At 49.8% G+C, this 15,000-nt stretch overlaps 1 protein-coding gene across 9 annotated transcripts in view; it reads right to left on the reverse strand.

Annotated features, from left to right (window-relative positions):
- LOC125038153 (probable dual specificity protein kinase madd-3) overlaps positions 1 to 15,000 on the reverse strand; it is a 56,218-nt gene that overhangs the window by 20,762 nt on the left and 20,456 nt on the right. For 2 of the 9 annotated variants that reach the window (XM_047631493.1, XM_047631491.1), the window contains exons 1-4: positions 4,429 to 7,248; positions 2,903 to 2,981; positions 2,044 to 2,110; positions 606 to 692 (exon numbers count right to left, since the gene is read on the reverse strand). In XM_047631493.1, the coding sequence (XP_047487449.1) occupies positions 606 to 692; positions 2,044 to 2,110; positions 2,903 to 2,981; positions 4,429 to 6,678 (2,483 nt within the window). In that variant the 5' untranslated portion in view covers positions 6,679 to 7,248. Of the gene's footprint in view, positions 1 to 605; positions 693 to 2,043; positions 2,111 to 2,902; positions 2,982 to 4,428; positions 7,249 to 15,000 lie in introns of those variants that run through there. The other 7 variants (XM_047631497.1, XM_047631496.1, XM_047631490.1 and 4 more) reach the window with 6 other exon arrangements.

Below are 15,000 nucleotides of genomic sequence, written 5' to 3' on the forward strand. Positions count from 1 at the left end.
AAAACCGGAAGAGAGAGAGAGAAAGAGAACCTAATCCTCTGTCATATTCTCTCTCCCTCTCTCGCTTTTTTCTCAGTTGTTCGTGAGTTTTAGTGCGAGCGCTTGTGCTGGCGGGGGAGAGGGTAGAATGACAGTGAAGGAAGGGATAAAAAATGTGTGTGTGTGTGTGTGTGTGTGTGTGTGTGTGTGTGTGTGTGTGTGTGTGTGTGTGTGTGTGTGTGTGTGTGTGTGTGTGTGTGTGAGAGAGAGAGAGAGAGAGAGAGAGAGAGAGAGAGAGAGAGAGAGAGAGAGAGAGAGAGAGAGAGAGAGAGAGAAGGGTGTGTGTATATATATAGTATATATAGTATATATAGTATATATATATATATATATATATATATATATATATATATATATATATATATATATATATATATAGTGAAGAGAAGAGCAGAGCAGAGAAGAGAAGAAAAGAAGAGAGAGACAGACAGACCAAGAGAGACGAGGGTCCCGAGAGGCCTCTCCCAGGGTCGTGCGAGAGGCGGCCACAAGGGAAGCACCCCAGGGTCACGGGCGGGCGCAGCGGCGAGAGGGGGAGGGGGAGGGGGGTCGCCCTTCGGCCTGACCTTTGCGATCCTACGGGAGACAAGTCCTCTGACGGCGAGAGTCCGAGGGGTCTCACGTGTCGCTGAGGCTTCGGGATGGGCGCGTCCCTGCAACGGGAAGGCTGTTACCAAGGGCGGCGCGGGCGGTCCCCAATACTTACTCGCTTCCTTCGCTTCCTTCGCTCTCGCTCGCTCGCTTGACCGCTCCTTCATCTCCTTCACTTCCTTCGATTTCCTTCCCTCCCCCCCCCCAAAAAAAAAAAAAAAAAAAAAAAAAATCCTATTCCTATAAATCAACACGAGCAGAGGCAATCAACTCAAAAATCAGCCCAAAAGGAAAGGAAATAATCATAGATCGTAACCGCAAACTACACCTGCATATTCTAACCAAAACAAACAAATCGACAACTAAGGAAAGCAACTAGACTAATAAGCATAAACAAAATCCCTATTCCTGGAACTTCTATTCCCTCAAGCAGGCGGGCGACCTTTTAAAAAAATAGCGTGTTCTTTCCAGGCTGCTTAGAGACTCCTGATTCATGAATTATTAAAACGAGCCCTTAATGGCAGATTCCAGTCGTGACTTTGCTAATGCTGGAAAGAACTATACATCTTTTTCCCATATTTTCCATCCATTTTTTAATCATTATTATTATTATTATTTTTTTAATTAATTACCCTTACCATAAAAAACCTACTACTTTCCTCCCACGAAAAAAACAAACTTTCCTCCCCCCCCCCCACAAAAAAAAAAAAAAGACAAGAAATGAGCCGGAAAAAAAAAAATCTCGACCCCATCTCCATTCCTGTGACTCAAGCGTCCACCTCTCTCTGTGTACCTCTATTTCTGTCCAGTGAATTTGCCACATTCCAATAGCCCTCCGCTGTTTGTTTTGGTTCCCGTAAGTAAACTCTGGTTCGACACGATTCTGGATTCTTTTGAAACGTCTTTTTTTTTTATCCTTTCTAGTTCCCTTTCCTTTTTAATCCAAGTTCTTTATTATCGGCTTCATTATCTGATTAAGAATGTTTTCCTTTTTTATCTTTGAAGATCCAAAAGGCTGCGTAACTAAAACCATACATCATGCCAGGAGCACCGGAGGAAAAAAAACTAAACCAGTCCATATAAAAATAAATGAAGGGCATTACATCTGCGCGAGAAGAGAGGGGCAACGTTATAAAACATTGTCAATTATAAATAGACGCGACAGCAACTACGTTAACCAGTGGGGAAACAAAAAATACCCTTGTAACAAAAAAAAGAGAACCATAGATATCAAATCATCAATCGTCAAATCAAATTGCTAAAAATGACAAGAGTAAATACTTGAGAAATACAAAATGAAATGAAAAAAAAAGAAAAAAAGCTAAACAGAAACTAAAGTAAAAATCAAAACCTCACTACAAAAAAAGAGCGGAGAGCGGCGCCAGGGGCAGCCTCCTCCGAGCGGGTACTCACCTCTGCAGGTCGCGACACTTGACCACCTTGCCGAAGGTGCCCTCGCCGAGAGTGGTAATGATCTTGTCTGGAAGAGAGCAAGGGGCGGGCGTCAGTGGGCACAGAGGGGAAAAAGGGAGCCTCCCGCGGCCTCAAGAACAACAAGAACAAGAACAAGACGAGTAAACAATGACTACGTTAAGAGCGGGAAGCTAACGAAACAATTCTTTTTCTATAGTTTGTTTTCTTTTCTTTTTTTCTGTATTTTTTCTTATGTAAAAAAGTAATGAATATCTGAAAGGGTTCTGGAATGTTCCTTTGAAGATGATGATTAGAAAAAAAAAAATGATAAATAAAATATTCGGATATTTACAAGATACTGAATCTCATGAATATCTCTCTCTCTCTCTCTCTCTCTCTCTTTTATTGTTTTTTTTTCCTCTCTTCCCCCTTCCTCTCCACTCAAAGTCTATTATCAAAGCTTTTCTTTTCGGTGAAAAGGATTAAGCACTTGAGAGGGAAGGCAGAAATGTCCTACGCAATAATGCTCTCTGAACTTGTGAGAAAAGTAAGTATAGATGGAAAGCCAATTGATATTTTGAGGTTAATCTTTAAGGAAGACTTTTTGGGACGAAAAAATCTCTCTCTAGAAACAAATTTTGGAAATTTCAAGTGTGTGCTAAGATGACTCTGTGTCTTAGCTATGTAACTGTTTTCTTTGTGGTGGACTCTACAAGGACATTTGTAGTTGTACTGAATGAATGAGTATTGAAGTAGTCAAAGAGGGAGTGTGTATATAAATATATATAATATATATAAAACTATGAAGAGGAGAAAAACAAAAAATAAAAATATAAAACAGGGAGTATTATTCACGAACATCTATCTTGCAGCACGTCGCCATTGCGGTATATGAGGTGTCCATCTTCATCATCTTCCACTGACGGTGCCCGTGAACTCTGCTTAGGAGCCCGCCCATCACGCCCGCCCATCACGGCCCCACGCCCAAACCAGCAGCACCATCACCAGCACCACATCAGCAGGCAGGCAGCGGCGACAGCAGCGGCGGCGGAGGCGGCAGGGACAGCAGCAGCAGCGGTGGCGGCGGCGGCGGCGGAGGCGGCGGCGGCGGCGTCGGGGCAACCAATGGGGGCAGTCACGGCGGCGGCGGCGGCATGGGTTCACAGCACCACAGCACCACAGCCATGTCACCACACGACGGACCGCAGGGCAACAGGCCACCAACAAGACAGATAAAGAGGGGAGAAGGCAAAATGGTGGCCACGATCAAGGAGAGCCACGGTGGCCACACACCATGGCAGCATGTACATTCAGGCCATATACTAGTGCTCTGTCCTACACCTATTACCATTGCATACATATATATATATATTTATTATTCAATCAATGACACTTAAAATTTTGTTTGAAATTATCATGATGATATCAAAGAAAAATATAGAGGAAATACTATCATCCATATTGAGATATTTATCATCACAACATTTTAATTCATCAAAGTATAAAGCAAATAGAAATTACCAATGTTTGAATGGGCTGAGCCAGGGAAGTGTATTATGACGTCACAAGATTACGATCATACCACAACACACCTCGATCGCGCTCGACTACTCACGCCGTGCATAACCGCGTGTCAAAACAAAACAAAATATAATAATAACAATAACAATAACAATAATAATAACGTAATGAAAGTGATGGTAGCATTAACACGCAAATGGTCCTTGGCATACTACATGCGCCCGTACACAAGCATGCATGCACATGCATGCACACACACATACAAACACACATACAAACGCACATACAAACACACACACACACACACACACACACACACACACACACACACACACACACACACACACACACACACACACACACACACACCAATAACGCACCACATACGTAAACAGAGAGAATAAATAAAGAAAAAAGAAACACAAGAGACAAAGAAGGGTGAAAAAAGATGAATGATAAGAGGAATGTCTAACACTACGACAAACGGAGACGCAGAAGGAAGAGGAGCCTCTACAGCGTGAGAAAAGGACTCGGGTATCTCGAGTATTAGCGTAAGTGATGGTAGTTGTTGGCCGGCAGGTTATTTTTGGTCCCTGTTAGAGAACTAATGAAGAGGGAAGAGGAGGAGGGGGAGGAGTGGGGGGGGGGGGGCAGCGGAGGTTGAGAAGGGGAAGGGTTGGTTGCTTGGTTGGTCGATGGTACTAGTTCAGTTATTGGTAATTACCTAGATCAGCCAGGTGAGGTAGGGCTGGTGAGGGTCGGGTTAGTGAAGGCTTTGATGGTAGAGGTGGTGGTGGTTGTGGTTGTGGTGGTGGTGGTAGCTGTAGTAGCAGAGCAGCGTGGACCAGTCACTGCCCTACTTACATCACTACTCACGCTACTAGAGCTGTAGAAGGAAGAATACTGTTGCTTCACACTAGTCTTGTTTCCCACCTCCTGAATGCCCAGCAGGTCCAACACCCCCGCCTTCCGCAGCGGCTGCGCAGGCGCCCCGGGGCCCAGCGCCGACGCCGAGATGCTTGCCGTCGAGGCGGTCGACTTGAGGCCCTTGCCGTTGCCCGACGGCGCGGCCCCCACCCCAGCCTTCGCCTTGTACTTCACGAACGAATACGAGTCATCCTGGTCGGCTTTCGGCTTCGAGGCCAGGGCGGCGCCAGTGACCTTGGGCTTCACGGACACGGTCACGGACACTTGCTGGTCCAGAGGAGACCTGGGGGCCAACGCGGGGACGTAACCGATGTCGGATAAGCTGCCCTTGCTCTCCTGCGGCGTCGTGGGGTTGTTGTTGTTTATGGCAGTGCTACTGTTGTTGTTATTGTTGGTGATTTTGTTGGCGGGTTTGAATGTGGTGAAAGTGTACTCCTGCTCGGGCTCTATGTAGTTGGACACCTTGAGCGAGGGCGTGGTGGGCGTGTTGGGGGTCTTGACGCTGTACGGACTGTTGACGGGGTCCAGGATGGAGAATAGGCTCTTCTGCGACTGCGAGCTCTGGAGGCGGGACGTGGGGGCGTCCGTGGGGGAGTCCAGGAGGTCCATGGTGTTGGTTCGGGTGAGGGCGAGGCTGGTGGGCTTAACGGGCTTGATGCACGCGGTTGGGTACGGCTTTTCGCGCACGGCCGCCTTCTCGAACACAATAGGCGGATCGTACAGCACGAACTTTTCAGAGTCCGGCGTGCTCTGTTTGGACATGTTGTCCGAGCTTCGCATACTGGTTTTGTTCAAGGCCGAGAGCACATCACCCGTGGAAGCACTACCGTATAACACTTTCCGCGGCGGGCCCTGGCTGCCCTCCTCCTCTGGGATGTACGTGGAGAACTCGGACACCTTGGCAGCCATCTCCTTCACCTGGTCGTAGCGCAGCGCCCTCTGCCGCCCCGTGTCGCCGTCCTGCTCGCCCTGGCACGCGGAGTCTTTGCCGCGCTTCAGGAACTTGCGGTTGTGGGAGCTGCCGATATTGTGAAGGACGTTCAGCGGCAGCGAGTACATGTTGATGAGCTGTGCCCGCTCCTTCCGGCGGGCGGCGTCGTCAGCAATGCTGTCGGGCGTGGCCGACGAGGTGCTGCCCGTCTCATTGTCCAGGGCGGCGCTGGATAAGCCCGAGTATCTGTTCAGGATGGACTGTGTGCTCTCCCGAGTGTCGTTCGTCTCGGGCACCGTCACGGGCCTCGTCGGTCGGAATCGGCTGGTGCCGCTGACGAGGGCGCCGTCGCCATGGCGTCGCCGCAGCTGCGGGCTCAGGTTGCCTAGCCTGCTGCTGCTGCCCGCCTCCAGGCACTTGTCTATGATATTCGGGGAATGCGCCCCGTACTGCGACCAGTAGTCAGTCTTCTTGACGCTGGGGTTCTTCCTGAGCATCGTGATCTCGTCGGCGGCCTCGTCCTCCTCGTCGCAGCCCGTCCGCGCCAGGTTGTTCTTCTTCAGGAACCGACTCGGCTTGTAGCGCGAGCCGATCTTGTCGAAGTTGGGCGAGGGCGCGGACGTCGAGGCGTACGCGCTCCGTAGCCCGTAGTCGCCGTCGAGGCCCAGGTCCGAGGCCGTGCGGCTGTACGTGTACCTGCTGGCCCTCGGCGACCCATCGCTCTTGCCCAGGTCCGAGGCGCCGTAGTCGGTCTTGAAGGTCGAGAAGGAGGAAAAGGAGGCAGAGGTCGACAAGGGGTGGCCGCCCTTGCTGCCGGCGCCGTAGCTGCTCCCGTAGCCGTAGCCGTAGCCCGACGAGGAGCCGACGCCGTGCAGGACCGAACTGCCCTGACCGGGCTTGTAGCGGGAGGCCGTCACGTCGTGCGAGGGTCGCGATTTCATTTCGGCCACGAGCGCCGACGACGATTTGTAGTCGGTGTAGCGCGGCGAGTCGTCGTACTTGTTGTACTTGAGCAACATGGGGTACTGCGAGTAAGAGCTCTTGCTGGAGGAGTGGCTGCCGCCGCCGAGGCTGTTGCTGGCGTCGTGGAGGGGCACGCGGTCATCCCCCGACTGCGACGCGGCCCGCACGCGCGACGCGAACTTATTGAGCAGGTTCGAACAGCGGTTTAGGATATCGCCGCCGGAATCCCCGAGGATGTTCGTGTAAGAGGTCGTGGCGCTCCGGCCGTACTGCTGACGGCTGCGCCCGCTCATACTGCCCCTTGCTCCGCACGCCCACCCCCTCCACGCCCGCAGCCCTAAGCGCGCATAGCACACGTCACCTACACTCCCATTTACAGCGGCCCTCCTGACACGGGGCTGGGTCCTGTCCAACTGGGCCTTTTGTCTGTCAAAAGCAGCGCCTTATCATACGTTTTCGTACACCTGAACACGCGAGGACACGGCACGGTACAGCACTCCTTTGACGCGTCGGAAAGCGCCTCGCCCGAAGTCCCGGGGCCTCGCGCTCTACGCAGATGAGGATTTCCAGCAGCAGCTCAGGAAGCCAGAGAGCAGACGAGAGTGGAGCAGGTAAGTGGGTGAGCGGAGTGTAACTGAAGCAGACCGGAGCAGTGGGCACGCAGCGGCACACGAAGCCCATGGGATAAAAATACCTCGGGCGCCGGCACGAGCCAGCGACGGCACTGAGGGTAGTGGCAGCGGCGATGGCAGCGGCAGGCGCACAACCTGCCAGCGCGTCCTGCCCACAACCTCACTCCCTACAGGTTACCACAGCGAGCTGCACGGACATCATGAACGTCACCCTCTCGCTATACAGCAAGGGAGCGATACCCAACGGACGCGACCCCCCCCCCCCCCCCCCAATCGCGACGGAAGCGCTCCCGTACTCCACTGACCTAGTCCGATCTCACAGCTGAAAAGTTTCAATGAATTCTTACTCTTATGGTGTTGACTCCGAAATTTAGAGCATTTCCTTCTGGCTGCCAACAGCCACTGTTTCCTCAAACTTTCTCCAAATTGCTTACTTTTGTTGCATTATATATATATATATATATATATGTATATATATATGTATATATATAATATATATATATATATATATATATATATATATATATATATGTGTGTGTGTGTGTGTGTGTGTGTGTGTGTGTGTGTGTGTGTGTGTGTGTGTGTGTGTGTGTGTGTATGTGTGTATGTGTGTATGTGTGTATGTGTGTATGTGTGTATGTGTGTGTGTGTGTGTGTGTGTGTGTGTGTGTGTGTGTGTGTGTGTGTGTGTGTGTGTGTGTGTGTGTGTGTGTGTGTGTGTTGGTGTGTTGGTGTGTGTGTGTGTGTGTGTATGTGTATGTGTGTATGTGTGTATGTGTGTATGTGTGTGTGTGTGTGTGTGTGTGTGTGTGTGTGTGTGTGTGTGTGTGTGTGTGTGTGTGTGTGTGTGTGTGTGTATGTGTATGTATGTGTGTGTGTGTGTGTGTGTGTGTGTGTGTGTGTGTGTGTGTGTGTGTGTGTGTGTGTGTGTGTGTGTGTGTGTGTGTGTGTGCGTGTGTGTGTGTGTGTGTGCGTGTGTGTGTGTGCGTGCGTGCGTGTGCGTGTGCGTGTGCGTGTGCGTGTGCGTGTGCGTGTGCGTGTGTGTGTGCGTGTATGCGTCTGTGTGTGTGTGTTCTCGAGTACATGTACATCTGTGTGTGCAAGCGGGTACGTCAATTTGCGCGCCTCAATACCTGCGACACTACACAGAGCGTATTTGTAGCCTTGCATCTCCCACAGCGTAATCTAAAGCTCAGCTACCTCATTTCCCCCTCCCCCTCGCCCTCGTGCCCCCCCCCCCACCCCCTTTCGCTCGCCCGCAGCTCCTTCCGTCGCCGCTTCACAGCCACCGTCCGTGCCTGCGTCCTTCGCTCGCCCCGAAAGCTCCGCCTGCTCCTCGCTCGTCTCGCCGTGCTCGCTCCGGCCTCCGGGGCTCGAGGGGCGGCCTTTCGCTTCCTTTCTCAGGCACAGCTTTGGCGGCCGAAGAGCAATGAGTGGTTACGTGAATTCGTGATCAAATAACGAGAAAAATAAAAGATGTGATGGAAAGGAGAGAGGAGGGGAGGTAACATGCGGAGCGTTAAGTAAATAAAGAAAATGATAAAGGAGAGCCATTACAATTGAGCTGGGATGAAGATAACTGATGTTAATGATGAAGAGGAAGATGAAGAAGGTGTGGTAGAAAAGGGGGTTGAGGAAGAGATAGAGGACTTGAAGAATGCGTCTACCTCGGTAATAAGCGCTTACAGGGGAAGCTAGACAACCATTGCATTATATAGGTGAGGGGAAAACGGCGCACACACGCGCGCGCACACACACACACACACATACACACACACACACACACACACACACACACACACACACACACACACACACACACACACACAAAACCCTATAAACGCAAACGATCAAGCAATACTAATAATAAAACTAAAGAAAAAAAATGTAATTATTTATTCACGAATATTTCACTAAGACTTTGCCATCCCAAACCCGCCTTTAAAATACAAGGCGAAACATACAACCCTACCACACACACACAAAACACTTAACTCCTCGTCCTCTAAACAAAGACATATCCCCCAAGACGCCCCCAAGGACGCCCACAAAGACACATCCCCAAAGACGCCCACAAAACCCCGCGACGCCCGCAAGACCCGTTTCCGCAGAGATCGGAAGCGGAAGCGAAATGCGCAGTCCCTTCCCTCACACACAAAGTCCCCGAACAAAAGGCTGGCTCTCGCGTCCTCTCGCTAAACCCTCGCGCCCTTCCATGCCTCCTCTCCTTCTTCGGTCTTCTCTTCCGGTATTCATCCCTTTCTCCCTTCTCTTCTCCTTTACTGGCCTCTATCCTTTTCATCACCCATCTCCCTTTCATATTTCTCCACCTACTCTTCCTTTCATCTTGCTCCACCTACTCTTCCTTTCATCTTGCTCCACCTACTCTTCCTTTCATATTTCTCCACCTACTCTTCCTTTCATCTCTCTCCTCCTACTTTTCCCTTCAACCATTTCCTCTTCATCCTTCTCCCTCTATGCCTTCCATCCTTCGATTCCTCTCATCCATCTTTCTTATGCTTCCTTCCATCATCACATTCTCCATCTTCTGCTTCCTTCCTTCTCTCTAACCTCCTTCCACCTCTCTTCTTCCCCATTCCCCTTACTCCCAAAACCTCATTAGTGAACCTGGCGACTTCTTCCCCCCCCCCCCTCCTTTCCCACCCTCAACCCACTCCCAAGCGGGACATTAGCGCGTACGCCGCTCATGTACGTAAACAACACAGGGCGAAGGAAACGCGCACACAACGCCACATATTCATTCACACATGTACGTGCGCACATACAGATTTCTGCTAGTAATGCAATGTTTTCTAACCCCTTCTCCTCCCTCCCCCCATCGTCTCTCTTTCTCTCTCTTTCTTTCTCTCTCTCTCTCTCTCTCTCTCTCTCTCTCTCTCTCTCTCTCTCTCTCTCTCTCTCTCTCTCTCTCTCTCTCTCTCTCTCTCTCTCTCTCTCTCTCTCTCTCAATCGAAGTCAAACAATACGCAGAGAAGCGAAACAAACATATACCAAAAAAACAAAACAAAAAAACACACGTGTCATTATTTCTCATTTTCATTTCTCAAAAGGGAGATTGAGTTCCACTTCGCCAACTTGTGCGCCGAAAATGAGAGGAGCCGGGAGGGGGAGGGGGGGGGGAGGGGGATGGAGGACAGAGATAAAGGAAAGAAGGGGAAGAAGGGGGAGTTGAACTGTAAGGGTTGAGGGGAAAAAAGAAGGGACGAAAAAAGAGAGAAAAACAAAGCGAGAGATAGGGAGGGAGGGAGGGAGGGAGGGAGGGAGGGAGAGAGAGAGAGAGAGAGAGAGAGAGAGAGAGAGAGAGAGAGAGAGAGAGAGAGAGAGAGAGAGAGAGAGAGAGAGAGAGAGAGAGAGAGAGAGAGAGAGAGAGAGAGGGGGGGGGGGGGGCAAGGGGAGTATGCCATGACTCACTGGCTCCAACCCAGCTGGTCGCTGATCCTCCTCCCACTCCACCTGTCCAAAGAGTGAGGAAGCGAGAGAGAAAAGCGGAAAAAAGGAGGGAGGGACGGAGGGAAGAGAGAACGATAGACAGGAGAGAGGTAGGAAGAGAGAGAGAGAGAGAGAGAGAGAGAGAGAGAGAGAGAGAGAGAGAGAGAGAGAGAGAGAGAGAGAGAGAGAGAGAGAGAGAGAGAGAGAGAGAGAGAGAAGGGTTAGAAAAGAAGGTTGGAGAAGGGTTAGAAAAGAAGGTTGGAGAAGGGGAAGGGAAGGAGAAAGAGGAATGGGGAGAGGAAAGGGAAGGGGAAGAAGGAAAAGGGGGAGAGAACAAAGATACCCCCCAACATATACACTTACCCGTTGACCTTCCCCGTCATTCCCCCCTTCCTCCCCCCCTTCCCTTCCCCCCATCCCTTCCTCCCTAGCAAACAAGCTTTGTTACTCACTCTCGCCCTCTGGTCACCGCTTTAAATAACAAACGTACAACAACCAAGTAAACAACCACAAAGACCTTCACAGCCAGACACGATCGATTTCCGGCGTACGAAGTAGGAACAAATATATAGAAATGGAGAGAGAGAGAGAGAGAGAGAGAGAGAGAGAGAGAGAGAGAGAGAGAGAGAGAGAGAGAGAGAGAGAGAGAGAGAGAGAGAGAGAGAGAGAGAGAGAAAGAGAGAGAAATCTCGCAGCTACTTAGCATATTTCCCCTCACAAATCGGACCCTATTTCTCCCCATCATCAAATTGGACTTCTTGATGAATAAATGACAACGACGATGACACGAGTAACAAATAAAAATAACAAGGATAAAAAATAAAATGAGGCAATAATTATGATGATGATGATGATGATGATGATAATAATAATAATTTATAATAACATGGCGATAATAATGATAAAAATAATAAGCTTTCCCAGCAACGAAGCAATACGTAAATAAAAAGAAACAAGAAAAGAAAGAACACCCCCACCCCCAACCCCCACCACACCCCTCCCCCCCAAACAAAATCTAATAAGTAGAAATAAAAAAATTAAACAACACTATGGAGGTGATTTTCTCTTTTTCGAACCTCACCCCCCCCCTCATCCCTCCACCACCACGACCCAAACGGAGTGCGTGTGTGTGTGAGCGAGGGGGAGGGGGGGGGGTGAAACGAGGTCAGCGACAGGAAAATGAACACAGAGGCCGCGTGGTTGGCGTTGTCCCGAGAGCGAAATACTGTGTCTAGTGCCGCCACCAGCTGATGGCTTGCTCTCCTCCTCCTCCTCCTCCTCCTCCTCCTCCTCCTCCTCCTCCTCCTCCTCCTCCTCCTCCTCCTCCTCCTCCTCCTCCTCCTCCTCCTCCTCCTCCTTCTCCTCCTCCTCCTCCTCTTTCTCCTCCTCCTCCTCCCTTGCCTTCTCTCTTTCCAGCTCACATACAAAAGCAGCTCATCATACTCCTGTTGTATTAACGCACGCACGCACGCACGCACGCACGCACACAAAACCTCCCATTTCCTTAATGACCAAGAAACCGCATCATCCACTATCACATTAAAACCTAATCGCCATTTGCAGCCTCCCCCCCTCCCTCCCTCCCCCTCCCTCCCCTCCCTATTCTTGTATTTACTAATTCATTTAATTTATTATTATTACGATTATCATTTTATTCTTAACTGAATAAACATCACGTAAAGAATACGGGTTTCAACGAGGCTTCCAGCGCGGCGGGGAAGAAAGAGGGGGAGGAGGGAAGACGGAGAAGGAAAGGATAAGGGAAAAGAGAAGAGGACTGAGAAAGGAAGGAAGGAAGGAAGGAAGGAATGAAGGAATGAAGGAAAGAATGAAGGAATGAAGGAAGGAAGGAAGGAAAGATGGAAGAAAGGAAGGAAGGAAGGAAGAAAGGAAGGAAGAGAGAGAAGGAAAGAGAGAGAGAGAGAGAGAGAGAGAGAGAGAGAGAGAGAGAGAGAGAGAGAGAGAGAGAGAGAGAGAAGGAAGAGAGAGAGAAGGAAAGAGAGAGAGAAGGAAAGAGAGAGAGAAGGAAAGAGAGAGAAGGAAAGAGAGAGAGAAGGAAAGAGAGAGAGCGAGAGAGAGAGAGAGAGAGAGAGAGAGGGAAAACTCTTGAGTAAAAAAATAGTAAATAATTAAAGCATCCAGAGAAAACAGCCAACAGAAACCCCAACTAGCGCAGAGTCAGGCAGACCAACAGACAGACAGACCAAAGGCCAGAGAGCAAGAGAGCGACAGCACCGGACAGGGGCGAGGGGGCCGAGGCGACCCGAGTAACACCGTGGCCACCTTTAACCCGCACTCAGAAAGCCTCCCACTCGGCGGAGAAAATCCCGACCTGAATCTGACCCGGCAACACGAGGCAGCGTCGCGAAAACCAGCCTGTGGAAGCGTTATGGTTTATCGCCCGCGGGGGATCCGGGATAAATGTTTCTGTAACGCCACGCGAGGGAGGCCGCTAAAATAATAAGGATGGAAAGGAAGCGCGGGGGACATTTGTTACTTAGGCGGGAAATGGAACGACCGACGATGATTATAACAACTAAAACAACTTTAACGATGAAGAAAATTATAATAATCATAACATCAACAATAATGCTGACAGTGACAAACTGACAAATGTAATGAAAACGTCGACAACAGAGTAATAATGACAACAATAACAAAGAACGCACGGTATTTCAGCGCTTCACACAAAGTATTTGACTAAAGGAAACGTAACTGAAATGTGAAACTATATACCGTAGAGTTTTGTCTCTCGTTGGAGGAAAGATGAAAGACGCAGATACTTATAAACACGTCTGAGTGTGAGTGTGAGTGAGTGTGAGTGTGGGTGTGAGTGTGGGTGTGAGTGTGTGGGTATGAGTGTGGGTGTGTGAGTGTGAGTGTGAGTGTGTGTGTGTATGTGAATTGGGTAGCCCTAGATTTGGGGGGGGGGGGGGGGCATTCTACAAACATACGTTAAATATGGTACGTACGCACGAAATCACAGCATACATGCACGCTCGCCCTTAAAACATACAAACACAAACACAAACACACACATACCCCCCCCCCCCCCACAGACACACACACAAACACTCTCCCCAACACGCACCCACCAAAACAGGCATTTTTCCCCCCCTTTTTTTCTCCTTTTTGTGAGTGTACCTCCGAGCGAAGTGGGGCAAGAAGAACAAGGTCGCACGCATTGTGGGGCGTCTAGGAACACGGCTGCGTGACCGGAGGAACACCCGGGCGCTCATGCCAACACCGAAACACAGTATAGCCCGAGACAAGGTCGCCCCAGGCACGAGAGATAAAGTTGGAAAGAGAAAGGGGAAATGGGAAAAGATGGAGAGGGAGGATGAGGGGATGAGGAGGGGGAGTGGATGAGGAGGGGGAGTGGATGAGGGAGAGGGAAGTGGAAGAGGGAGAGGGAAGTGGAAGAGGGAGAGGGAAGTGGATGAGGGAGAGGGAAGTGGAAGAGTGAGAGGGAAGTGGAAGAGGGAGAGGGAAGTGGAAGGGAGCCTGGATTATATGAGTGATAAGAGAGAAGGCAGGAGGGGATGAGGGATAGAGAGAAGCGATAGAGAAATAAAAAAGAGTAGGGGAGAAGGAAGGAAAAGAGAAGAAAGAGAGACTGGGAAGGTGGAGGAGGATGGTGGAAAGGAACTGAGGCTGAGAGAGAGAGAGAGAGAGAGAGAGAGAGAGAGAGAGAGAGAGAGAGAGAGAGAGAGAGAGAGAGAGAGAGAGAGAGAGAGAGAGAGAGAGAGAGAGAGAGAGAGAGAGCTCCAGTAAAGAGGGTGCTTAAAAACGGCAAAATTCAAGGCCGAATATCTGTACTGCTTATAATGTATGTCACGGCGCTAGGTTTTACACACGCGAATGCCAAAGCTCTCGCAACTGCCAACGATATTTTCAGCTGAAACACATACTCCGAAATTCCCGGATTTTGTAATATCAATCGAAAAAGTACGTTAAAAAAAATCATGCTAGTTATTTCTGCTCATCGTTTTAATTTCTTATGGCATTTCTTCTGACAGTTCAAAAAGCGCTCACAACACGGCAGTGACCCACATAACGCGTCACTTAAGCCTATAACACGTGTTCGAGTTTTTAGGCTGTTTGTAGGCTTAGAAATGAGGTGGTTGGCGATGGCATGAGGAGTGGATGGCGAAGGCGGGAAAGAGAGCAAGAACGGATGGCAAGGAACGGAGGGAGAGAAAGGGAGAGGGAAGAGGAAGGAAGCAAGGGACGAAAAAAATCAAAGAAAATAATTAAGGGCAACTGCACAGACAGCGATAATGGAAGCGGAAACAAATGCAAACAATACAGAAAAGTGACTGAAAGGAAAAGAAGAATAAATAAAGGAAGACAACAGAAAGAGGAAGAGAGAAACCCGCCGTCTTCCCGTGCCTTCCCTGCGTGCCGAGTCCACGTGACGCAGGACGTGCGAGGAAATCAAAAGCTAAAACAAACTCGTATCGGCAAATAACCTGCCGGTAATTTGGCGCGTTCCAGACACGACACCCCATTACCCTAAAGGCCACTGGCACC

This window comes from Penaeus chinensis, chromosome 24 (assembly GCF_019202785.1).
Source record: "Penaeus chinensis breed Huanghai No. 1 chromosome 24, ASM1920278v2, whole genome shotgun sequence".
In the NCBI taxonomy this organism is placed as follows: domain Eukaryota; kingdom Metazoa; phylum Arthropoda; class Malacostraca; order Decapoda; family Penaeidae; genus Penaeus; species Penaeus chinensis.